The sequence below is a fragment of the Oncorhynchus mykiss genome, chromosome 8 (genome assembly GCF_013265735.2).
Source record: "Oncorhynchus mykiss isolate Arlee chromosome 8, USDA_OmykA_1.1, whole genome shotgun sequence".
In the NCBI taxonomy this organism is placed as follows: domain Eukaryota; kingdom Metazoa; phylum Chordata; class Actinopteri; order Salmoniformes; family Salmonidae; genus Oncorhynchus; species Oncorhynchus mykiss.
This window is the reverse complement of record NC_048572.1, coordinates 73,937,582-73,964,220: the sequence shown is the minus strand read 5'-3', so window position 1 is coordinate 73,964,220 and position 26,639 is coordinate 73,937,582. Positions and strand designations below refer to the sequence as shown.

The 26,639-nt window shown below is 43.7% G+C and overlaps 2 protein-coding genes and 1 pseudogene across 5 annotated transcripts; 2 read left to right on the top strand and 1 right to left on the bottom strand.

Moving 5' to 3' along the window:
• The first annotated feature begins 1,286 nt into the window (after positions 1-1,286).
• LOC110530542 (nuclear autoantigenic sperm protein) lies at positions 1,287-12,276 on the top strand. The gene is made up of 14 exons (XM_021613710.2): positions 1,287-1,440; positions 1,744-1,857; positions 1,968-2,048; positions 2,186-2,289; positions 2,516-2,752; positions 2,846-2,868; positions 2,964-3,055; positions 3,224-3,297; positions 3,423-3,611; positions 10,947-11,116; positions 11,270-11,335; positions 11,431-11,508; positions 11,585-11,697; positions 12,119-12,276. Exons 2-14 carry the CDS (start codon positions 1,751-1,753, stop codon positions 12,123-12,125), a joined length of 1,341 nt encoding a protein of 446 aa, XP_021469385.2. The 5' UTR covers positions 1,287-1,440; positions 1,744-1,750; the 3' UTR covers positions 12,126-12,276.
• Positions 12,277-13,013: 737 nt separating this feature from the next.
• Positions 13,014-24,127, bottom strand: LOC110530543 (vasculin-like protein 1). 4 transcript variants are annotated; one of them, XM_021613713.2, is made up of 11 exons: positions 23,507-24,127; positions 19,769-20,965; positions 19,572-19,686; positions 17,711-17,840; positions 17,263-17,591; positions 16,964-17,039; positions 16,479-16,828; positions 16,148-16,306; positions 15,799-15,932; positions 15,607-15,709; positions 13,014-13,381 (listed from the first exon to the last, which is right to left on the bottom strand). In XM_021613713.2, the coding sequence occupies exons 3-11, from the start codon at positions 19,629-19,631 to the stop codon at positions 13,235-13,237; spliced, it is 1,488 nt and encodes a 495-aa protein (XP_021469388.2). In that variant the 5' UTR covers positions 19,632-19,686; positions 19,769-20,965; positions 23,507-24,127; the 3' UTR covers positions 13,014-13,234. The 4 variants fall into 4 exon arrangements, with proteins under 4 accessions (XP_021469388.2, XP_021469387.2, XP_021469390.2 ...); XM_021613712.2 differs by lacking the exon at positions 23,507-24,127 and adding an exon at positions 22,939-23,252; XM_021613715.2 differs by lacking the exon at positions 23,507-24,127 and adding an exon at positions 22,939-23,251 and having other exon boundaries at positions 15,799-15,923.
• LOC110530984 lies at positions 19,848-24,973 on the top strand (annotated as a pseudogene).
• The last annotated feature ends 1,666 nt before the right edge of the window (positions 24,974-26,639 follow it).

Below are 26,639 nucleotides of genomic sequence, written 5' to 3'. Positions count from 1 at the left end.
ATAGGACAAAATCAGGCGGCTCTTCAGAGTTCTTACATTTTTTAAAGGCCTTATTCCTTGCTTGGATAGATTCTAGAATCTCATGATTAAACCAAGGGCTAGATCTCTGCTTTACCCTGGCCCGTCTAATGGGAGCCATCACATTCACCACATCAAGGAATCTACATTTAAAGACTTCCCAGGCACTGTCTACCCCCACACTATCTAGCACAGGTGACCATAGGACACATAATTCACATTTACATTTCAATTACATTTACATTTACAATTAACAATACACATTTTCATTTCAATTACATTTACAATTAACAATACACATTTACATTTCAATTACATTTACAATTCACCATACACATTTGCATTCTACAATTCATAGGACACAGGGTATTAGAATAGAAGTATTGTGTTGATGAAGATGTATGACCAAATTGGTGTGATGGGTCTCACTGTGAGCCTGATTGGCGGTGTCATGTCCAGGCCTGCCCTGTGATTGGTTGTTATTTCCAGGCCTGCCCTGTGATTGGCTGTCATGTCCAGGCCTGCCTTGACAAGGCTGTAACAGGGGAGCTAGCAGGGGTTCTTCAGTGAGGGGGTTGATACTAGAGCTCACCTCACAGCAGGCACTGACAGCAGGGCTGCTCTCTCTCATCTCCCTGGACAGAGCAAGAGCAGCAAGTTATTTACAAGGGCCTTCACACCTGTCAGCTCTCTCTGGGTGGATCTTGGACAGGCGCATACAGGCCTGACAGAGCTGATGTCTCTGATTTAATTCAATTCAATACAACTTTATTGGTTCCATTAGGACAACTAGTATTAACATTTTGTGAAGTGAACCGAGCTGACTAAATGCATCTTGAGAGAAATGTGTGGTGTGGTGAAAGAACACTTCTGAGTTGTTTTGAACCTTCATCTGCTCTGATCTCTACGTCCTTGATTAAGACCCGAGGCTTGCATCTCATGCATACTGGAGTTCAATCAAATTATTGCATGACAGGTGCCATTGTGAAGGGCTCAAAGAGGCAGTCTCATTGAGGGTTCCTTTGATCAGAGGTGATGTGAGATGGAGAGACTTCTAAATCCCCACTTGTAGGCAAAGTAGAACAGTATCACACTGATACTTTCTTACTGGTAAATGCACAAATCATTTGCTTTGCTACTGGCTTTTGTCACCATACTTTCTCCCATGTAAATTAAACCAGGGGTTACCAAACGTTTTCAATCCGGACCTCCCTTCCAGTTGGACTGAGTCCCCCCCAGTATTCGACGGATATAAAAATGTGTCACTGCAACTTTAATTTTTCTCCCGCGTCTTCTCCAAGAAGAAGTTGACAGGAAATTATTAGCAAATTTGGCGCCATTTTTGGAACAATTAGACCGAGAGAGCTGTGCTTGTTTTTCCTTGTTTCTTCTGATATACTTTTATAGCTACTCGCATCCACGGTATGTACATGTTTACCATAAGATGTGTTTAATGATCATGGCCAGGAAAGTATCACTGAACAGGGTTTGCGAAAACTCGCTAACGTTACTGAGATGAGAAGCTAGAAGTGGAGTTGCAACCACCAAATTTCACCGCTTAACGTTAGTTATTGCGTTCGTAAACGAATGCACGATTCGTTAGCTCGCTACGGGTCTTTATTCAAGTCAGTTGAATATTGTTTCCAATGTAGCTAGATAGCCACTTTGTTAGTGCCGACATTAACAGACAGCAAAAATGACTTGGTTATCAATGTTTTCTTCTAGTTGCAAAATGGTTATGGAGGAGGCAAACAAACTCATTGGCACAGGGAAGAGACATCTTGTCATGGGGGACGTGGTATCAGCGGTCAACTACCTTCAAGAAGCCTGCGGGATGTTGTGAGTAGGGGTGGAAGTCAAGTGACACACTGAAAGAATTGGTCTGTAAAATTATTCGCGATTACTTATTCATTTATTAATAAATAACTTTACCTTTTTTTTTCTCCCAGAGCCAAAAGGTATGGCGACACAGCAGATGAGTGTGGGGAGGCTTTCTTCCTGTGTGGTAAAGCTCTCTTAGCGCTTGCTAGGTAGGTGTTCACTGTCCTTCACATATTTTAGTGATGTACCCCACTGAATGCTGGTCGTAAACAGTATTTTGGTCTCAGAACCACTGCTGTTACAGTTGTAACTAAGACTTAAATGTAATGTTGTCATTGTGTCGCAGGATGGAGAATGGTGTCTTGGGGAACGCTCTGACAGGGGTTCCAGAAGAAGAGGAAGAGGAGAAGCCCAAAGACTCCAACATTGAAAGCACAGACAATGTTGATGGTAAGCATTTTGCATTGTTAAGCCACATGTAGTTGATGCTTGCCTAAAGGTACAGCGGTCATGTTGAAAAAAAGTATACAATTTGGCCTAGTGGTTGTTGATCTCTCTGATAATGCAGATAATGCTGTATATCAGATAATGCGGTATAATGTGGTAGTCACATTTACCTGTTTAAAAAATATATATATTACACGCTTCTCAATATACCTTTTTGTTATTATCACAGAGAAGACCAGGGATGACCTCAGAGTTCAGGTCTATGATGCCATGGCAGAAGAAGAGAAGAACGGCAAGGATTCAGATAAGAACACAGTGGAGGAGACTGGAGGAGGCGAGGAGGGACAGACTATGAATGGCCATGTTAACGGTTCTGACACCACGAACGGCGAAGTTATCGGAGAGAAGAAGGGTGACAAAAATGAGACTAAAGAATCATCAGACAACCCAGAAGAGGAGGATGGAGGTTTGAGGCAAACCCGTCATAATGTTTACACAATATCTTTGATGCGAGAAAATAAATGTCATGCACTCACACACACTTCTGTCAATGTTTCAGATGGTGAGGATGGGGAAGAAAAGGTGATACTTCATCTACTACTGACCTATGTATTCCTGCCGATGGTTTAGCTGTTGTAAAGTCAGTAAGTTAACATTCGATTACCGTTTGACCTCAGGAGGACATACCGGAGGACAGTGATGATGAAGAAGTGGGCAACCTGCAGTTAGCCTGGGAGATGCTGGAGGTGGCGAAGGTCATCTACAAAAGGTACGGTAGGAAATAAATACCCACTCGTCCCTGTTTTACCCTGCTATCCTCCAGTTGTTGTGTACGTGCTCAAGTCTATTCCAACAAATCAATTTGAGCCGTTGGATTGATGCATATGAGACAGACTTAACAGTTTGAGAGCCTCAGTTTGTTTGTGTTCTATTGAAGGAAAGAGGGTAAGGAGGACCAGCTCCTGGCAGCCCAGGCCCATCTGAATCTGGGAGAAGTAGCGGCTGAATCAGGTACTTTCTCAACCACCGCTGGTACTTTGGGTTGGCCCATTTTTGTATGGATTGATATGGGGTTGGCTCCTACATTGTGCTTCTGTGAGGTGTGTTCCTAACTACCTGTTCGATTTCCTCCCCAGGCAATTACAGCCAGGCGGTGGATGACTTCCAGGAGTGCCTGTCCCTACAGCTGAAGCACCTGGCCTCAGACAGCCGCCTGCTGGCCGAGACTCACTACCAGCTGGGCCTCACCCTCTGCTCTGACTGCCAGTACAGCCAGGCCATCGAACACTTCAACCACTCTGCTAGGGTTATCAAGAGCAGACTAGGTGAGGAGGTGAATGTGATCAGTGAGATTCTCATTTCGAAATGAATTGTTTAGATCAGTGGTAACCAACCTTTTCTGAGTAGAGATTACTTTCGCAGTCAAAAAGCAAGCAAAGATCTACTATATCTAAGCAAAAAAAGGAACGTCCTCACTGTCAACTGCGTTTATTTTCAGCAAACTTAACATATGCAAATATTTGTATGTACATAATTGAACAACTGAGACAAACTGAACAAGTTCCACAGACATGTGACTAACAGAAATGGAATAATGTGTCCCTGAACAAAAGGGGGGTCAAAATAAAAAGTAACAGTCAATATCTGGTGGCCACCAGCTGCATTAAGTAATGCAGTGCATCTCTTCTTCATGGACTGCATCAGATTAGCGAGTTCTTGCTGTGAGATGTTACCCCACTCTGGCCCTAGCCCTCACCCTCCGATCTAACAGGTCCCAGACGCGCTCAATGGGATTGAGACCGGGCTCTTTGCTGGCTATGGCAGAACACTAACATTCCTGTCTTGCAGGAAATCACTCACAGAACGAGCAGTATGGCATTGTCATGCTGGAGGGTCATGTCAGGATGAGCCTGTAGGAAGGGTACCACGTCAGGGAGATGGATATCTTCCTGTAACGCACAGCGTTGAGATTGCCTGCAATGACAACAAGCTCAGTCCGATGATGCTCTGACACACCGCCCCAGACCATGACGGACCCTCCACCTCCAAATCGATCCCGCTCCAGAGTACAGACCTCGGTGTAACGCTCATTCCTTCGACGATAAATGCGAATCCGACCATCACCCCTGGTGAGACAAAACCGGGACTCGTCAGTGAAGAGCACTTTTGCCAGTCCTGTCTGGTCCTCTGGCCCAGCAACGGTGGGTTTGTGACCATAGGCGACATTGTTGCCGGTGATGTCTGGTGAGGACCTGCCTTACAACAGGCCTACAAGCCTTCAGTCCAGCCTCTCTCAGCTTATTGGGGACGGTCTGAGCACTGATGGAGCGATTGTGCGTTCCTGGTGTAACTCGGCAGTTGTTGCCATCTTGTATCTGTCCCGCAGGTGTGATGTTCGGATGTACTGAACCTGTGCAGGTGTTGTTACACGTGGTCTGCCACTGCGAGGACGATCATCTGTCTGTCCTGTTTCCCTGTAGCGCTGTCTTAGGCGTCTCACAGTACGGACGTTGCAATTTATTGTCTTGGCCTCATCTGCAGTCCTCATGCCTCCTTGCAGCATGCCTAAGACTTGTTCACTCAGATGAGCAGGAACTAGAGGTCGACCGACTAATCGGAGTGGCTGATTAATTAGGGCAGATTTCCAAATTTTCATAACAATCGGTAATAGGCATTTTTGAACACCGATTATGGCTGATTACATTGCACTCTGTGAGGAGACTCCGTGGCAGGCTGACTACCTGTTATGCGAGTGTAGCAAGGAGCCAAGGTAAGGTGCTAACTAGCATTAGACTTATCTTATAAAAAAACTAAACATAATCACTAGTTAACTACACATGGACTATTACTAGTTTATCTAGCTTGTCCTGCGTTGCATATAATTGATGCGGTGCCTGTTCTTTTATCATTGAATCACAGCCTACTTTGCCAAACGGGTGATTTAACAAGCACATTTGCGAAAAAAGCACTGTCGATGCACCAATGCGTACATAAACATCAATGCCTTTCTTAAAATCAATACACAATTATATATTTTTAAACCTGCATATTTAGTTAATATTGCCTGCTAACATGAATTTCTTTTAACTAGGGAACTTGTGTCACTTCTCTTGCGTTCTCTGCAAGCAGAGTCAGGGTATATGCAGCAGTTTGAGCCGCCTGGCTCGTTGCAAACTGTGTGAAGACCATTTCTTCCTAACAGACCGTAATTCATTTGCCAGGATTTTACATAATTATGATATAACATTGAAGGTTGGGCAATGTAACAGCATTATTTGGACTTGTGAATGCCACCGGTTAGATGAAATGCGGAACGGTTCCGTATTGCACTGTGAAAGAATAAACACTTTGTTTTCGAAATGATAGTTTCCGGATTTTACCATATTAATGACCTAAGGCTCGTATTTCTGTGTGTTATTATATTATAATTAAGTCTATGATTTGATAGAGCAGTCTGACTAAGCGGTGGTAGGCAGCAGCAGGCTCAGAAGCATTCATTCAAACAGCACTTTACTGTGTTTGCCAGCAGCTCTTCATAACGCTTCAAGCATTGCACTGTTTATGACTTCAAGCCTATCAACTCCCGAGATTAGGCTGGCAATACTAAAGTACCTATTAGAACATCCAATAGTCAAAGGTATATGAAATACAAATGGTATAGAGAGAAATAGTCCTATAATAACTACGACCTAAAACGTCTTACCTGGAAATATTGAAGACTCGTGTTAAAAGGAACCACCAGCTTTCATATGTTCTCATATTCTGAGCAAGGAACTTAAACGTTAGCTTTTTTACATGGCACATATTGCACTTTAACTTCTAACACTTTGTTTTTGCATTATTTAAACCAAATTGAACATGTTTCATTATTTATTTGAGACTAAATTGATTTTATTAATGTATTATATTAAGTTAAAATAAGTGTTCATTCAGTATTGTTGTAATTGTCATATACACTGCACAAAAAAATAAAGGGAACACTTAAACAACACAATGTAACTCCAAGTCAATCACACTTCTGTGAAATCAAACTGTCCACTTAGGAAGCAACACTGATTGACAATACATTTCATATGCTGTTGTGCAAATGGAATAGACAACAGGTGGAAATTATAGGCAATTAGTAAGACACCCCCAACAAAGGAGTGGTTCTGCAGATGGGGACCACAGACCACTTCTCAGTTCCTATGCTTCCTGGCTGATGTTTTGGTCACTTTTGAATGCTGGCGGTGCTTTCACTCTAGTGGTAGCATGAGACGGAGTCTACAACCCACACAAGTGGCTCAGGTAGTGCAGGTCATCCAGGATGGCACATCAATGCGAGCTGTGGCAAGGTTTGCTGTGTCTGTCAGCGTAGTGTCCAGAGCATGGAGGCGCTACCAGGAGACAGGCCAGTACATCAGGAGACGTGGAGGAGGCCGTAGGCGGGTAACAACCCAGCAGCAGGACCGCTACCTCCGCCTTTGTAAGGAGGAGCACTGCCAGAGCCCTGCAAAATGACCTCCAGCAGGCCACAAATGTGCATGTGTCTGCTCAAACGGTCAGAAACAGACTCCATGAGGGTGGTATGAGGGCCCGATGTCCACAGGTGGGGGTTGTGCTTACAGCCCAACACCGTGCAGGATGTTTGGCATTTGCCAGAGAACACCAAGATTGGAAAATTCGCCACTGGCGCCCTGTGCTCTTCACAGATGAAAGCAGGTTCACACTGAGCACATGTGACAGACGTGACAGTCTGGAGACGCCGTGGAGAACGTTCTGCTGCCTGCAACATCCTCCAGCATGACCGGTTTGGTGGTGGGTCAGTCATGGTGTGGGGTGGCATTTCTTTGGGGGGCCGCACAGCCCTCCATGTGCTCGCCAGAGGTAGCCTGACTGCCATTAGGTACCGAGATGAGATTCTCAGACCCCTTGTGAGACCATATGCTGGTGCGGTTGGCCCTGGGTTCCTCCTAATGCTAGACCTCATGTGGCTGGAGTGTCAGCAGTTCCTGCAAGAGGAAGGCATTGATGCTATGGACTGGCCCGCCCGTTCCCCAGACCTGAATTCAATTGAGCACATCTGGGACATCATGTCTCGCTCCATCCACCAGACTGTCAGACTGCACCACAGACTGTCCAGGAGTTGGCGGATGCTTTAGTCCAGGTCTGGGAGGAGATCCCTCAGGAGACCATCCGCCACCTCATCAGGAGCATGCCCAGGCATTGTAGGGAGGTCATACAGGCACGTGGAGGCCATACACACTACTGAGCCTCATTTTGACTTGTTTTAAGGACATTACATCAAAGTTGGATCAGCCTGTAGTGTGGTTTTCCACTTTAATTTTGAGTGTGACTCCAAATCCAGACCTCCATGGGTTGATGCAGTTGATTTCCATTGATTCATTTTTGTGTGATTTTGTTGTCAGCACATTCAACTATGGAAAGACAAGTATTTAATAAGAATATTTCATTCAGATCTAGGATGTGTTATTTTAGTGTTCCCTTTATTTTTTGAGCAGTGTATATATAAATAATCTCGGCCGATTAATCTGTATCGGCTTTTTTTGGTCCTCCAATCTGTATCGGTGTTGAAAAATCATCAGTCAACCTCAAACAGGAACCCTGGGCATCTTTCTTTTGAAAGGCATCTTTAGTGTCCTAAGTTTTCATAACTGTGACCTTAATTGCCTACCGTCTAAGCTGTTGGTGTCTTATCGACCGTTCCACAAGTGCATGTTCATTAATTGTTTAATACCGTTCAAAAGTTTAGGGTCATTTAGAAGTTTCCTTGCTTTTGAAAGAAAAGCACTTTTGTTCATTTAAAATAACATATTGATCAGAAATAGTGTAGACGTGGTTAGTTTTGTAAATTACTATTGTTGTTGGAAACGGCAGATTTTTTATGTAATGTCTACATAGGCGTACAGAGGCCCATTATCAGCAACCATCACTCCTGTGTTCCAATGGCATGTTGTGTTAGCTAATCCAAGTTTATAATTTTAAAAGGCTAATTGATCATTAGAAAAGCCTTTTGCAATTGTTAGCACAGCTGAAAACTTGTGCTAATTAAAGAAAGCAATAACACTGGCCTTCTTTAGACTAGTTGAGTATCTGAAGCATCAGCATTTGTGGGTTTGATTACAGGCTCCAAAAGTCCAGAAACAAAGAACTTTATTCTGTAACTTGTCAGTCTATTCTTGTTCTGAGAAATGAATGCTATTCCATGCGAGAAATTGCCAAGATCTCATACAAAGCTGTGTACTACTCCCTTCACAGAACAGCACAAACTGGTTCTAACCAGAATATGAGGAGTGGGAGGGGAGGCCCCAGTGTCTAGTTCATTGTCCTTTTGGAAGACCCATTTGCGACCAAGCTTTAACTTCCTGACTGATGTCTTGAGATGTTGCTTCAATATATCCACACAATTTTCCTGCCTCATGATGCCATCTATTTTGTGAAGTGCACCAGTCTCTCCTGCAGCAAAGCACCCCCACAACATGATGCTGCCACCCTGTGCTTCACGGTTGGGATGGTGTTCTTTGGCTTGCAAGCCTCTCCCTTTTTCCTCCAACCATAGCGATGGTCATAATGGCCAAACAGTTCTATTTTTGTTTCATCAGATCAGAGGACATTTCTCCAATCTTTGTCCCCATGTGCAGTTTCAAACCGTAGTCTGGCTTTTTTATGGCGGTTTTGGAGCAGTGGCTTCTTCCTTGCTGAGCGGCCTTTTAGCTTGTCAATATAGGACTCGTTTACTGTGGATATAGATACTTTTGTCCCTGTTTCCTCCAGAATCTTCACAAGGTCCTTTGCTGTTGGTGCGAAAAGTGGAAATTAATCCCAGAACAAAGTACGTTAATCTCTAGGAGAACGAACGTGTCTCCTTCCGGAGCGGTATGACGGCTGCGTGGTCCCATGGTGTTTAAACTTACGTACTATTGTTTGTACAGATGACTGTGGTACCTTCAGGCGTTTGGAAATTGCTCCCAAGGATGAACCAGACTTGTGGAGGTGTACAATTTTGTTTTCTGAGGTCTTGGTTGATTTCTTTTGATTTTCCCATGATGTCAAGCAAAGAGGCACTGAGTTTGAAGGTAGGCCTTGAAATACATCCACAGGTACACCTCCAATTGACTCAAATTGTCAATTAGCCTATCAGAAGCTTCTAAAGCCATGACATAATTGTCTGGAATTTTCCAAGCTGTTTAATTAAAGGCACAGTCAACTTTGTGTGTAAACTTCTGACCCACTTGAAATAAACTGCCTGTAAACAATTGTTGAAAAATGACTTGTCATGCACAAAGTAGATGTCGTAACCGACTTGCCAAAACTATAGTTTGTTAACAAGAAATGTGTGAAATGGTTGCAAAACGTGTTTTAATGACGCCAACCTAAGTGTATGTAAACTTCTGACTTCAACTGTACCTGTGGCGCTGATGTTTAGGCCAAGGAATGTGTAGTTTTTTTGTGTGCTCTAGGGCAATGGTGTCTAGATGGAATTTATATTCGTGGTCCTTGCAACTGGACCTTTTTTGGGAGAAGCCGACGCCTCACAAGTCCTCAACTGGCAGCTTCATTAAGTAGTTACTGCAAAACACCAGTCTCAATGTCAACAGTGAAGAGGTGACTCTGGGATGCTGGCCTTCTAGGCAGAGTTCTTCAGTCCAGTGTCTGTCTGTCTTCTTTTGCCCATCTTAATCTTTTATTTTTATTGGCCTGCGATGTATTTTTCTTTGCAACTCTGCCTAGAAGGCCAGCATCCTGGAGTCGCCTCTTCACTGTTTCTAAGTGATCCCAAACTTTTGAACGGTGGTAGTGTGTCTCTATATGTGTATGTATAAATAGGATTTAAAAAGTCTATGCAACATTCATCTAATAAAACCAGTTCTGTAGGAATGAGATGTGTGCAGTAGGCCTAATATATTATCACAGCATATTAGCTATATGCCTGGCCTGCCAATGTTATTCTCAGATCATATATTTCACAACTCTAGCTTTGATAACAAAATAGATCAGTTGTATAACTTGCGAGGCACAACTGAGCATAAATTGAAATCTGATGGTCAGTCTACGGAGGGAGGGAACAGCGGAGGGTTCACCTCTCCCGGTCCCTGTTCTCTCCTTTCCTCCGGTGAGACTGACCAGAGGGGATAGTCTTCCACCTGATGGCGAAGCTTGAGTGGCACCTCATTATTTCTGCCTCATGCACAAATTCATGTTCCTATGACCAGAGAAAGTGAAATATTCCTGGATATTAAAATGGACACGATGCAGGCTTATCGGTAGTTGGCTACTCATTCATTGCAGCTACAGCGTGAGTGGAAGTAAGGTGAAGCGTGTTATTAATTTGAAAGTTCAGCTCTTTGCGGTATTCTGTCTCTCTCTGGTCATGGTTTCAAAAGTTATGAAATCTCACATAGGCTAGTTTCAAACTTTGCTGTACAGTCATGGAAGCAGTAGGAATGGTGATTTGAGCTATTCGATTGGCCAGGGCAGAAGACATAGTTGATTTAGCCACCGCTCTCCTCGACAAATGCAATGGTTAAAAATGGGAACACTTCTGAATCAAGTGCACCTACCTCCAACAGCAAAAGACGGTCGGTTGGTGGCTGCTGGTGTTATTCTTGGAAAATGTTACTCTTCTACCTTGTAACACCCTTGTATCGTTTGTCTCCCAGCCAAGGTGCTGGAGAAGGCAGGGGGGGCAGAGGTGGCCCCTGAGGAGAGAAAGGAGATGGAGGAGCTGAAGGCTCTGCTGCCAGAGATCCAGGAGAAGGTTGAGGACGCCACCGTGGGACAGAAAATGGCTGCCGCTATTGCAGCAGAGGCTGTGGTGCAGGAGACACTGGTGAGAAGGGGATTGAGATGGTGGCTCTAACCAGTGATTGACCCAGTCCTAGCCCACTTACTTTTTTAGGCTCTCTTAATTAAGGTTTGAATTTATGCAATACGTCGAGCTTGAAGTTTGATTCCACTTCGTTGTTTTTGGTTTATTTTTCAGGCAGGTGGTTCAGCGTTTCCAACTCCGAGTGGAAGTTCTCAAAACGGAGGGGCGTCAGCATCTATAGTAAGCCTGCGCCTCATGATTTTAGTCAGCTTTATTTGTTGTCCTTTAAACAACGTATTCTAAGGGATATGTCGGTGTGTCCTCCCCTCACTCAGATTCAAGTCAGATCCACATACGGAAACGCCCCCTCAAAGTCTCCTGCCTCTGACATCTCACACCTGGTCAGAAAAAAGGTCAGTGAAGTGAAAGTATTTGCGTCCAGATCCACCCCACCAGTATCCACAAACACATTTTTGTATTGTTTAACAGAGGAAACCGGAAGACAGTCCAGTAAAGGAGAACGACTCTAAAAAGGTTAAACAGGAGACTGAAGTTAACAGCAACAGAGACAACGGTGTCAAAGACAAAATGGAGGTTGAACGGTATGTATGGAGTATGTGTTTTCCACTGTAAGTAGGTGACTATTTATTTATCCTTTAACTAGGCAAGTCAGTTTAGAACAGTCTGATTTACAATGATGGCCAACCCTGGCCAAACCCTAACCATGCTGGGCCAATTGTGCACCGTCCTATGGGACTCCAAATCACAGCCAGTTGTGATACAGCCTGGAAGCGAACCAGGGTCTGTAGTGATGCCTCTAGCACTGAGACCGCTGCGCCACTCAGGAGCCCAAGACAACCTGTAAGGTTGTCATGGAATACCTACATGTACTACTCAACTTTTTATTTTTTTACATGTATGAAGTAGATCACCCTCTGCTCGTTTCACATTCAATAGCATGTGTGGCCTTTTGTGACTTCAGAGATGCATTCATTGTGATTATTCTCATGTTTCCCCCTGCAGCCAGTGAAGCCCTGGTGACTTATGCCAATTCCTGATTGTCATCACATCGTCCTACTGCAGATCAAGTTGTAAATGTGTCATCTTCCTACTGTGTGCCTCTTGATTTTTTTTCATATATGTAAGGTTTTGTACCAGATCATTAAAGACTACCTACTTGATCAATTTGTCAGCTTTGATTTGTGTAAAGAGACTTCAAGAAGACTCGCCTCTTGGAAAAACAAACTACTGTCCCAGTTCCTCCTCGCATTGATCAGTGGAGTACTCTAAACATGTATGCTTATAGAATAGATATCCTGGCTGTGGTCATCCCAGCTGAATTCACTGATGACTGGGTTAGTGAGACACTTTGGCAAAGGAGCAGAAGGTCACACTAGTGTCGGATGCACAATGCTAAACTCATTTCAATCCCTATCGCTGAAGTACAGTGTGGTTGAAATGAAGGTAAATTCCGGTTGAGCCGACATGCAGGGTTTACTGTGAGTGCAGGCTCCGAACGCAGGGATATTACCTTTAAATTTCAACCGCACTGATTGAATCTAGGCTTAAGTCTCTGGCTTAGTGGTAACAAGTCTGCATGGTTTGTCGAAACTGGGAACTATTGACTGTCAGGTTTGTGTACTGTTAAGCAGCTGGATTCAATCCGTATAGCAGTAGATTTGTTAAAATGAAGGTTCTCTCCGATTGAGCTGACATGCAGCGTTCACCGTGAACTTCGCCTTTAAATTGAGGTGTAACACAACTTGGATACAAATTGAATCCAGCCCTAACTGCTAGACCACCCAGCACGGTTAACACTATTAGACAGTTGTCTATGGTGACTGAATCCACATGTCATTGATTAACCATGATCGCAATCCAACTCATTCATAGACACAATCAGAACACCAAGGCCTGATTCCTATTGAAACATGTCAGGATACCATTTTAATATTGTTAGTCTCTTAAATCAGATGTGCATTGCCCTTTTCTTGACGAACACTCAGTTCCACAAAGCGAGGGAAGAGGTGCAACGCAGGAAAAATACATCTGCATGGCTGAGCAGGAACTTCCACTGGAATTTCCCCTTGTGCAAGAATAAGTCAAACAGGTGTTCTGAAGACGAGGGGTGTGTGTTCTTTAAAGCCACTTCGTCAAGTTGACATCATCATCATCTGAGGTCTGGCTGCTGGTTTCAGACTCTGAGCCCTCGTCCTTTTCTAAGTGGGCCTCGGCAACACACCTCCAGTGGGTGAAGTGGAGGGGGATGATCCCATTCCTCTTCAGCTAGGAAGAACAATAACCTAAGTGAAAACACAAACCTAAGCCTTGTTTATACCTGGTGTTAACATGCGTCCTTTGTCCTGATCTTATCCACATTCTGATGGTGCTCACTAGCCGTTGCTTCTACGTATTGTGTGTCTCTCATATCCGTCTGTGTCCACATTGTGACCAGATTTGCCGGTTACGCCCTGTACAGAAATTATTTTACAGAATCTTTCAAAATATGAATGTATTTAATTTAAAACAAGTATTGATTGTAAGCTATAAAAAGAGTACCAGTACCAGTCAAAAGTTTGGACACCATTTATTTGTACTATTTTCTACATCGTAGAATAATAGTGAAGACATCCAAACTATGAAATGACACATGGAATCCTGTAGTAACCAAAAGTATTAGACCAAGCCTGGTCCCTCAAAATATATTTTTGATTTGAGGTTCTTCAAAGTAGCCACCCTTTGCCTTGATGACAGCTTTGCACACTCTTGGTATTCTTTCAACCAGCTTCATGAGGTAGTCACCTAAAATTGCATTCCCATTAACAAGTGTGCCTTCTTAAAAGTGAATGTGGAATGTCTTTCCTTAATGCATTTGACCAATCAGTTGTGTTGTGACAAGGTAGGGGTGGTATACAGAAGATAGCCCTATTGGGTAAAATAACAAGTCCATATTATGGCAAGAACAGCTCAAATAAGCAAAGACAAACAACAGTCCATTACTTTAAGACATGGTCAGTCAATTAGGAAAATTTCAATAACTTTGAACATTTCTTCAAGTGCAGTCGCAAAAACCATCAATTGCTATGATGATACTGGCTCCCACCACAGGAATGGAAAACCCAGAGTTACCTGTGCTGTAGAGAAGTTCATTAGTTACCAGCCTCAGAAATTGCAGCCCAAATAAATGCTTCAGAGTTCAAGTAACAGACACATCTCAACATCAACTGTTCAGAGGAGACTGCGTGAATCAGGCCTTCATGGTCGAATTGCTGCAAAGAAACCACTACTAAAGGACACCAATAATAAGAAGAGACTTGCTTGGGCCGAGAAACACAAGCAATGGACATTTTGGAAATCTCTCTTTTGGTCTGATGAGTCCAAATTTGACATTTCTGGTTCCAACCGCCGTGTCTTTGTGAGATGCAGAGTAGGCGAACGGATGATCTCAATTGTGGTTCCCACCGTGAAGCATGGAGGAGGTGGTGTGATGGTGCTTTGCTGGTGACACTGTCGTAATTTATTTAGAATTCAAGGCACACTTAACCAGCATTCTATAGCGATACACCATCCCATCTGGTTTGCACTTAATGGGACTCATTGTTTTTCAACAGGACAATGACCCAACACACCTCCAGGCTGTGTAAGGGCTATTTAACCAAGGAGAGTGATGGAGTGCTGCATCAGATTACCTGGCCTCCAAAATCACCCGACCTCAACCCAATTGAGATGGTCTGGGATGAGGCGGACTGCAGAGTGAAGGAAAAGCAGCCAACAAGTGCTCAGCATATGTGGGAATTCCTTCAAGACTGTTGGAAAAGCATTCCTCATGAAGCTGGTTGAGAGAATGCCAAGATTGTGCAAGGCTGTCATCTAGGCAAAGCATGGCTACTTTGAAGAATCTAAAATATAGACTTTTTAAAAACACTTTTTTTGGTTCCTACATGATTCAATATGTGTCATTTCATAGTGTTGACATCTTCACTATTATTCTACAATGTAGAAAATAGTAAAAATTAAGAAAAACCCTTGAATGTCCAAACTTTTGACTGGTATTGTATAGATGTATAAAAACTCCCAGTATTTTAATTTTCCAAGTATTGATGCCATAAGTCCATTGTACTAAATGTCAATGATTTTAGAGGCCAGTATGATGATGATTTAAATGGTTTGACCATGCAGATCAGTCAGATCACAAGGAGTCTTTTAATAATCTACACCGGTCAAAAGATTTGGGCACAATCAGAATGTGGACAAAGGACATATGTTAGACCCAGGTATAAACGGGTCTCCAGACACAAGCCTGGTCCCACACTATGTGCTTGAGACAACTCTACCGTACAGCATGACATCAATGGAAGAGTTGGCAACAGCACATACACTAGGCTACCTAAGCACTAGCCATTTTCATTATATTTAAACATGTCTCTTCCTATGAGGTTTAAAGCAGTCACCGAAGATGCTCATAACATTAATGGTATTATTGTAAGATCGTGTCACAAACTCAGACGTACATGTTCAGTTTTAGTCTGGAACTCTCTGAGCTCTTCCTGAGTCAGGGGCAGGAAGCTGTCATCGTTTTCTGGGTATTCCTGCCAGCCCATGGCCTTCAGTAACCTGCAACGAAACAGTGAACACTGCTTAATAGAGTGATGGTGTGTGTGTGTGTGTGTGTGTGTGTGTGTGTGTATATATGTCAGTCATACCGATGTTCTGCCTCCAGTGAGCTAGACAAGTGATCAGTGTCTGAGTCGCTGAGGGAGTGAGACAGGCCGTTCTCATTGCAGACTCCCTGGCTGTAGGCTTTGGGCTCTGGGGTGCTGCTCTCGCCCTGAGGAGTCATTTACACCAAAGAATAGACTCCAAAATAAAACAGGTCACTTCTGCTTACATATGTGGTGAGCCATGTAACGCTCCACATTTGACATGCCTCTGGTTTATTTTCGTTCGGTCAGACTGTGAATTTACCTTCAATTGGTTTGAATGTAACATTTTGGATGTTGTTTTGGAGGGCCTTTGCGTCCCACTAGGACATTTTCTAGGGGTGTTATGTACCTCTCCAGGTGTCCCAGGGCTGCTGCTGGAGGTCAGGTCACCGGTGACCTCGTCCTTCAGCGTCCGCAGGAAGTCACTCTTCCGGTCTGGTCCGCGCCGCATCAGCTTCAGCCGTGACGACGAGGCGATGTCTATGGGAGGAGTCGTACTGAAAGGACGCTGATAGAAAAGAGAGGGAGGAAAAATGTTGAGCCCTTGCTTGTGGTTTCTAACAGTTACGTAAACCTTTTCTCCCTTTATTTTGTTCCTCGGGGCTGGATTTGTATGGCCTGCTATATGCTCTCTATGAACCCCTTTGGCCTGTGTAAGGGGTCTGGAGAGCTGTCCTCACCTCTTTGGGGGTGTTGTGGCTATGTAGCTGGGTGGTGGGTTTGGCTGCAGACACAGGGCTGGTGAAGACAGAGTCTCGTCCTGACAGGTGGAGGCCAGGCTTGGTGGAGTCTCTCCCACTCGGCTTCCACTGAGGGGGCTTGGTGGGCACCATGGCAGACTTAGGCACCAGGTTCTTATAGACTGAGTGGGTAGAGCTAGTGATGGTGGGCAGGGCTTTGCTGCCATTGATGGGCGGGGCTCCGGAGCTGGCGAAGCCAGTAGAGAACGCAGTGCATCCTGGGTCCTCCTTGGAAACCTTCTTGATCACCAGCATCTTAGACACCATCTGCTTGCCACTAGGCGGGTTCTCTGGAGAGATGGGAACAACTAGTTAGGAGGGGTGTAATGACATGGAGACAAAGGGAGTGGGCTGAACTTTGTGAAGATGTTACTGGTGTCAACTTTGTAATGTCAATAGATCAATTCATCTATTAGAGGGATTACCCCATACTCCAGCGTGAGGAGCCACTGGCCTCATCTGGTTCCCAGGCTTTCCAGTTGTTTCAGGGTTAAGGGAGGGCTGGTAGGAAAACATTGACTTTATTTCACAAGTTTGTATATACAGTATATTTCCTATGATGTTTTATGTTTTGCTGTACCAATCCAGGTATTTTCCGTTAGGTCTTAATGTCACTATGCCCATTGACTAATATGTGACAAATGGCACAGTACCTCAAGACTGTAAAATGTGACAAGAAGTTGTCAAGAGGTTTCAAGGAATGGAGGATGAGATTATTACTTACAAAGTCCTCTTCCACAAACTTCAGATTGTCCTCCCTGCTGTGTTCATCATTGGGGAATTTGTCCTGGTAGAGGGTCCCAGGGGCGCTCTTGCGGGGATGGAAGTTGCCGTTGCGCTGCCGGTGTCCCCCCTGCCTGTCCCCTCCTCCCGTCCCATGGCGTTTGGGTTGGCGCCCCGGGTGGTGGTGCCTGTCCTGTGCTGCCCCGTGCCAGGTGGGATGAGCCTCCTTCCAGCAGGACCCCCCCGCTAGACCACCGTGCCCCCCCTTCGCCACCCCAGAGTCCACAGAGTCATGTCTCAGGAGGAGAGAGGGCTGCTGCCACCCATCACCTGCAGACACACACAGGACAGTAAGTTTAATACTATGTAACGAAACAAACACCGCTCTTTCAAGCAGGCTGTCAACGTTTTTGGGGGGGCGCGCAGGGGGTTCTGATTGTCAGTGTTACCTGCGGGGGCATGCAGGGGCCCGTTGTTAAAGAAGCCATCGGAGGAGTTGTGTCGGCGACGGCTCACGGCAGCACGGCTGTTCCGGTGGTGATGGGGGTCGCCATGCTTCTCTAGGCTGGCTGCAGGGGACTGGATACAAAAATAAAACGCTTATATTTTTGTCACATGCACAAGTACAGTGTAATGCCTTTCTTGTAACCTCATTCCCAACAATGCAGTAATCAATAGTATTATAAATATAACAAAAACACAATAGAAATAACACTAGAAAGTAAGTAAGCCATGTACAGGGTAAAAAAAAAGTCGAAGAAAAACACCAAAAGAATCACAAAAAAGTTGCCTCGGAGCTCGCAAGACTGCAGCCATAGAGTACGACGTCATCATTGTCAACACAAAAAAAAAGGCCAGTGAAGTGAAACCACGTGCTCCCAGATCATACCCCTAGTCTTCTAGTACCTCCACACACACAATTATGAAACAGGAACGAATTCTCTCACAACAAACTCAACATTTGTCATCCGATTTATTTAGCAATACAATGTCACACAGATACATAATACACATACACTATATATACAAAGTATGTGGACATCTTTTCAAATGAGTGGATTCAGCCATTTCAGCCACACAAGTTGCTGACAGATTTATAACATAGAGCACACCGCCATGCAATCTCCATAGACAAACATTGCCAGTAGAATGGCCTTATTGAAGAGCTCAGTGATGTTCAAAGTAGCACCGTCATAGGATGCCACCTTTCCAACAAGTCAGTTCATCAAATACTGCCCCGCTAGAGCTGCCCTAGTCAACTGTAAATGCTGTAATTGTGAAGTGGCAACGTCTAGGAGCAAAAACGGCTCAGCTGCGAAGTGGTGGGCCACACAAGTTACAGAACGGGACCACCGAGTGCTGAAGCGCGCAGCTCGTACAACTCGATGGGACTGACCTCAACCCCATCGAACACCTTTCAGATTAATTGGAACGCCGACTGCGAGCCAGGCCTAATCACCCAACATCAGTGCTCGACCTCATTAATGCTCGTGGCTGAATGGAAGCAAGTCCCTGCAGCAATTTTCCAACATCTAGTGGAAGACCTTCCCCAGAAGAGTAGAGACTGTTATAGCAGCAAAGCAACTCCATATTAATGCCCATGATTTTGGAATGAGATGTTTGACGAGCAGGTGTCCACATACCTTTGGTCATGTAGTGTATCTATGTAATATACAGTCATGTGGACATTAAGCAGCTTAGGTTTGGTGTTTATGTAATAACTTTGTGTTGTCCATCAGTCACTACTATCAGCTTGATCTTACTGGACTGCCAATGTTGAGATCGGTATCCACAACTAATTTGGCTGGTGTACAACCTGAAAAAAAAATCACCTGGTATAGGCTACACTCTGACGACCACGGTTCTCATTTAGCTGAATCTCAATCCCATGTCTAGTAGTCCCATGAGCAAGACAACACCCCAACAGGCTCTCCTGCTTTTTACACTTCTGTCTCTGTCCATTCACCTTCCCTTTCTAGTTAAATAAAAAATCAAATGTATTCTACTTCTTTCACTTACCACAGAAAAAACACATTACAAATCAATCATACAGAGCCTGGAAGATAGCAACTCTATGAGGAATGATAATATAACAAGCAAAATCCCCTTCACTCCCTGTCAGTTTCTTCATCCTCTCTCCATTACAGTCTACATTCATTCAATATGACTTCCTTGTTTTTCTCCTGTCTGTTTCCCTTCATACAGACTATTTTTCCTGTGCTGATTGCAGTCAGTCTGCCCCCAATAAGCTTGCCCCTGCTTGTGCGCACACACAAACATACGTAAATACCCACACAAACACGGTCTCACCTTGGCAGGCTGGGGCGTGGAGAAGTTAAGCCAGGCAGGAACAAAGTCATGCTGCGCCATTTAGGTCCAGTGTCTCCTGTCAGTTGATCGAGGCATCAAACCTCATGGCAAGGATCTGACACAGAGTAAAATGAATGAGAAATCTTGGATTTTGGGACAAAAGAAACACATTGTTACATAAGACTTGTCATTATTACCCCAGAGTCTTTGGCTCTGAAGTCCTCTCCTCTTCCTCTCGGTCTCTGCCTCCTCTGTGGGATTGACTCAGAGTGTGTGATGGAGAGCAGCACCTCACTGCCGAGCCCTCCTCCTCCTCCAGGACAGAACAGCCCCTTTCCCCAGAGGCAGACCCCGTCGTCCAGGGTGAAAAGTTGGGAGTCGGGTCACAGGATTCTGGGATTATCTGGAATGGTGATCCAGAGGCGCGTTGTTACCCCCAAATTCGTCCTGATCACTCTACCGAAGCAGGTAGGATTCTTTGTCAGGGGAAGAGACACATGGAACCTGCTTGATCCGTTTTGTGAAACAGAAGGTTCTGATTGGTGGGCTCAGTAGACAGGCAAGTGAATTGCCCAATGGGAGAGGCAGGTGCAGGTTGTCTGCTGAGATTGGAAGCTCTGGGGCATCGAGCCCTGTCAGTGTGAACGGGACAGTTTCACTATGACATCAGAAGTGTGCTGGAAGGAGGTTCTGGCTCTTCTCCTGCCACTATGAGTGCCAGCTCTTAGTCATTTTAGGCTCTACCCAAACACATGCAGAAAATAAATAAATTCAGAGACCTCTTTTTATGCCAATGGAGGTCACTGAAAACCACAGCTCACCTCATTAAACTGGTGAAAAGGCTGTCTGGGGTTGAAGGGAAAAAAGGGTGTCTAGTATTACAGTCACATGACAGTAAAGGCAGTAGAATCCACTGTTACATTTCTGACATCTTCAATTCCGGTCAGTGAAATGTTGATACTGCAGAACAACGCATTATAATGCAGCTTTTCAATGCATGCTAAGGACAATGGTGTTTCAACGGCTGATTAGATTGGTTGCTTTCTTCATCTGTTCTATTATATTTGCTGGTATAATTAGCTGTAGTTGTGTGGTTGAAGGATGAGAGTGCAAAGGTTTTTAAACAGTATAACAGCAATTGCTTACAATCAGTGTTCTGTGTGTCACAACACACCTGGGACACTTTGTTGAAAGACAAAAAATAAACTTGTCCATAAAAGAGGGAACCTCTGAAAGGCAAATATCTTCCTTTCTTCAAAGCAAAGAAAGTGTAGGAACATATGGAGCATGTGTCAGAAGGACAGGCAGGTGCTGTGCAGTTACTCCTAGTATTTTCAGTCCTCTTGTAGCGTTGCTTTCACATGTAGTAGTATCTGCACTTATGCAGACCGGACCTGCAAACACAAAAACAGAAATACTTTTGAATCTCAGACACACCGGTAAGGTTGTAATGCACAGACCCTTAGCTTACAAGTTTAGGCAGGTATATACCCGAGTCATGTTTCCAGCACAATATGTAGTGTACGTCAAACTTGATGAATAGTTCTCCCAGAACACCTTTGATGAACCCACAATATAGCTTCTCATTCAAAAGACAGCAAACACATTGCAATGGTAAAAAGAAACGTTTTGAAGCAAAACATAATCAAAAACCAGAGCTCTTAAGACATTTTATACTCTCTTATAAAACTGCAAGCTTTTATCAAATATGTATACCAGTCTAAAAATATTCTAGACCTGAAATGTTTCTCTCTCTCCCAGCCCCTGATCTAAATCGGGCAGAGTGATTGTATTCTAAACTACTAAGAACTGCAACCCACTCACAGCATGTCATGATCATAAAGCTGTAGTGCTTAGTGCCTAGTTAAAAGGTACAATTAAATATTTTTATTAAAATATCCTTTATAGCACTGTGATAGGCTGTCCAATGGCTTCCATTGTGTATTGAGTTGACCAAGTTATTGTGGACACATTCACTTTTACAAACAAGTTAAGGCACTATCAAAATTCTTAGCAAGTTAAGAAATAATTTGAGCAGATTCAGGAAGCAAAAACTTCAATCACTGCTAGCTAATTATCTGGCTAGCTACAAAAGTATGGACACCCCTTCAAATGAGTGGATTCGGCTATTACAGCCACAACTGTTGCAGACAGGTGTATAAAATTGAGCACACAGCCATGCAATCGCCATAGACAAACATTGGCAGTAGTATGGCCTTACTGAAGAGCTCAGTGACTTTCAACGTGGTGAAGTGGAAACGTCTAGGGGCAACAACGGCTCAGCCACAGGGTGGTAGGCCACACAAGCTCACAGAACGGGACCGCAGAGCTCTGTAGTGCGTAAAAACCGTCAGTCCTCTGTTGTAACACTCACTAGCGAGTTCCAAACTGCCTCTGGAAGCAACGTCAGAAAAATAACTGTTCGTTGGGAGCTTCATGAAATTAGTTTACATTGCCGAGCAGCAACACACAAGCCTAAGATCCCCATGCACAATGCCAAGCGTTAGCTGGAGTGGTGCAAAGCTCGCCGCCATTGGACTGGAGCAGTGGAAACATGTTCTCTGGAGTGATGAATCACGCTTCACCATCTGGCGGTCCGACGGCCGAATCAGGGTTAGCCGGATGCCAGGAGAACGCTACCTACCCAAATGCATACTTACAACTGTAAAGTTTAGTGGAGGAGGAATAATGGTCCGGGGCTGTTTTGCATGGTTTGGGCTTAGTTCCAGTAAAGGGAAATCTTAACGCTACAGCATACATTGATATTCTAGATGATTCTGTGCTTCCAACTTTGTGGCAACAGTTTGGGGAAGGTATTTTATCAGGACAATTCCTCCTGTGCACAATGCGAGGTCCATTGAGAAATGGTTTGTCGAGATCGGTATGGAAGAACTTGACTGGCTTGCACAAAGCCCTGACCTCAACCCCATCGACCACGTTTGGGAAGAATTGGAGCACCGACTACGAGCCAGGCCTAATCACCCAACATCAGTGCCGGACCTCACTAATGCTCTAGTGGAAAGCCTTCCCAGAAGAGTGTAGGCTGCATCTGCAGCAAAGGGGGAACCAACTCCATATTAATGCTAATAGGCTATGATTTTGGTATGAGATGTTCAACGAGTAGGTATCCACATACTTTTGGCCATGCAATGTACAGTATATTCCTTGTAAACTCGTTGTAACCAAGTTGTTAGCAAGCTAGCTAGCCACGACTATCACCAAAGCTAGCAAGTCAACTAGCTAACATACAGTAACTCGCAAAACTACGACCCAGTCTCAAACACATACAATATATTTTTGCAACAGAGTAACGTGAAGTTGTTTCTAATATTGCTGTCAAATTTCTGCAAATAAAAGGTAAACAGACCTTCGCTTCGTTGGCACAACACGGCTTCAAAATGGCTACCGCGTTAGCCCACACCGGGTCGGGGGATTCGGGCGCTAGCTAGCTAATAACGTTAGCTTGCTAGATTTTATAGGATGATGCCAAAACCTACTTATATCAAGCAATATCTTCAAGAAATATGATTTAAAAAATATATCTTGACTATTAATATTCCATTAGCACTGCAATACTTTCGTCCTGCTATGTGCCTCCAGATTAAAGTGTCGATTGGGTGTTTGTTTGGATTTTTGGTGCGCTCGCGGAGTTTACTTATCTGGGGTACGTTCAAGTTCTTATAATTTTGAAACCTCAGACGCGTAGCATTTTGTTTCAAATCGAATAGGAGTGGGATTTGTTGTATACTAAAAACGTCGAAACAGATTAGAAATAAATTAGAGTCAAAACATTTTGCGATCAAAATTGTCTTTATTTCTTTATTTAACCTTTATTTAACTAGGCAAGTCAGAAACAAATTCTTATTTACAATGATGGCCAACCGGGGAACAGGGGGTTAACTGCCTTGTTCAGGGGCAGAACGACAGATTTTTACCTTGTCAGCTCGGGGATTCGATCCAGTACCTGCCGTCCCTGTTTAACTAGTACTAAAACAAAGTACTAGCTAGCTACATATTTGTGATATTGAATGCGACACACTATTTTCCAGGAAGGCACACTAATCGATCGTTGCAGAAATCAAACTTTCGTCAGACACAGTGAATCGAGTAATCGACCTTACAAGCCTATGCAATGGCTAATTTTATTATTGATCTGCACAAATGCACATTCACCTCTTCCCCTTTTAGTTACATTTTTTTTAAAATCTCATTTGCATTGAATAGACAATTGAATTCTTGTGTGGTAAGTAGAAACAGCTTCTATGACACCATCATATTGGTCTATCTGTCAAATTGACCTTGCAACAAATAGCCCAAAACATCAGGGTTCTCTGGACCAGGATAGACACAGTGGGCCAGATCATATTAAACCCTACTGAGAAATGCTTTCAGCAACACTCTTTTTTTTACTCTCAGGGTCCAACATGGCGATCTCTGCAACAGATACTCTGGGGGTCCAGCTGCACAGTGAAGAGGGAATGTTTTTACACCAGTTCCAACCACTTGATATCTCCACAAGTTTCCATGGTGACTTCGATACTGTTCTGGAGACTAGCCACCTCCAGGTTTCGCTCCCAGGACCCCTGGGAGGAGAGAACCAACATCGCCTCAGCATGAAAACCCTGGTCAATGCCTCGGCTTCTCCGCCCTCCTTCCATTCCTGGGTGCCCCCCTGCTGATAGCGGTGACCCAGTCCTACCTCCCTGAGGTGGCCTACGCCCAGGTGGTCTATGGGGCCTCCATAATGTCCTTCCTGGGCCGGGGCCTACTGGGGCTTTCCCTGCCCAGCACGACTGGATGAACCTGGGCAACAGTGTGGTGCCCTCCCTGCTGGCCTGGCTGGCTCTGCATTCTAGGGACAACATCGCAGAAGGAGCCCTGGTGGTTATCATGGGGCTGTGCCTGGCCCTGCACAACAATCAAACTCTGCTGCCTGGCTACCCCGGCTAGTTGAAAGCCTTGGAAACCATACTTACTCTGGTGGCTACCTTCTCCCTGGATGCCACATTGACACTGAAGGAGATGTGCCCGGAGAAGAAGATCAAGACAGTTGACTAGGTAATGGTGGCTAGGGGATACTCACTCAGAGGTTACACTTGAGAGCTAAAGTATCTCAAGACAAGTGAATGAATAGTGGAACACAGATCAGGCAGGGTCTTGTTCAGTAGGACTTAACAGGAGAAAATGGAGGTGTTGCAACATTGTTTAAAACAACAATAAAAAAATGAAATTTTCATGACACATCTGTTCCTCAACAGGTGAGAATTTAAATATAAATTTACTTTAATCTAGTGCCATTGCTGAATGAAGGTGATACAAGCTACAGTATTTTCAAACAAAGGGACATTTCTCAATGTTTTTGGAATGGTGAGTACTGATTAAAAAAGGCACTGATATTTACAGTGTTTGTATATATATATATATATATATATATATATATATATATATATATATATATATATATATATATATATATATATATACACACACACATACACACACAATGGCTGCGTTTGTCAATGCGACATATTAAACAAAAATACTGAGTGCAACAGTTCTACTACAGAGTAATGTACCTTAGTGATCATTTAACAAACGCTGTGAGCACAGCAGAACGATACCATAAGCTTACCATTTCCAACCGTAACAAAGTTTCACATGAGGGGCCATAAGTAACATTTTGCTCATAGTAGCTTCTTCCTTCAGCAGTCAAGTAAGTGCAGTACAAGGTATAATATAACTCAGTGTAAACACATGAAGCTCATCGCACTAGAGGTCAGTCAACCTGGATAACTCACAACTCTCATGGAAGTTAAACAGTTTTGGTGGTAATTTTGAGAAATTGAAGTTGGGCAAAATGAATATAAAAATGTCCATTAAAAGTGCACAGGTTGAAACAATTCATAGGATATCAAAGAGTGACAGCCAGCCATCCCATTCTCAGAAACAGACAAACATCCTTCGTACACTTCAGTGGAGAATATAATGGTCCTGAAAGTGAAAATGTTTTTAAGTTCACACAAATAAGCTGAGACAATACAGTAACAATGAAAGCTATTGATCATCCAGAAACACTGGCACACTTCTCTGAAACAGAACAGTGAAGTGACTGACTGATGGAGACAGATGGGTCTGCCATGTGACTGACTGGGAGTAAGTACTGTAGCCTAGCCAGCTCATTTGAATCAACAGTTTCTTGGTTGGCAGTGTCCCAGTCATCCGTTTGGCTCAATGTACGTCTAGTTCAGTTACATAAAAGCAATAAAAAAAACTATCCAGAACAACAAAACAATCCAAACATTCCGAAATCCATCTATTCCACTCGAAGTCCACAAAAAGTGATTTGTCTGGTATTTTGAGAAAACACCAAACTCTTCTAGCTAAAAAAGTCTGTTCATGCTCTGTGAAGAGCATAAAATAGTATTCTACAAGTCTCATCCCAACTGTAGTTCACCCTCCATTAGCTAACAGAGTACAATGTGTGACCATGGGTATAGCAGATAACGGAATTTGATTCTGCTGCGGCATTCTGCCACTGCTGTTCAAAAGTTAAATACATTGCTGGTGAAGGCCATGTTGATAATAAACTTGAGGACTCGTCTTTGATATGGCTAAGAACATCATATGCAGTTGTCTAGTGTGTCCAACCTGGGTAGCAAACCCAGTCTCCTGCTGCACCACAGAGTCAGCCCGCTAAGGGCAAATTCATGATAACGGAATTACGCTGAGACTCACTTTAAAATATGTCAAACAAAAACCAATGATTAAAGTTAAACCATAGAACTCTATGCACAATGCCTACTTTGAACAATTTCCAATGGAAATTTTTACAAAAACACATTTACATTAAGAACTGTGCAGTTACAAAGTTTGGTAACAGAATAAAACTGAGGGAGATTTTACTGCAATTCTGTTACGAAACTTTGCATCTGCACAGTTTTTCTAGTAAATGTATATTTTGTTACTGTGTAAATTGTTCAAAGTACTAGTTGTGCATAGAGTTCTATGGTTTGTTAAACTTAGAAATATGTTTTTTTTATTCACTCATGACTGCATGGCCAGGCACGA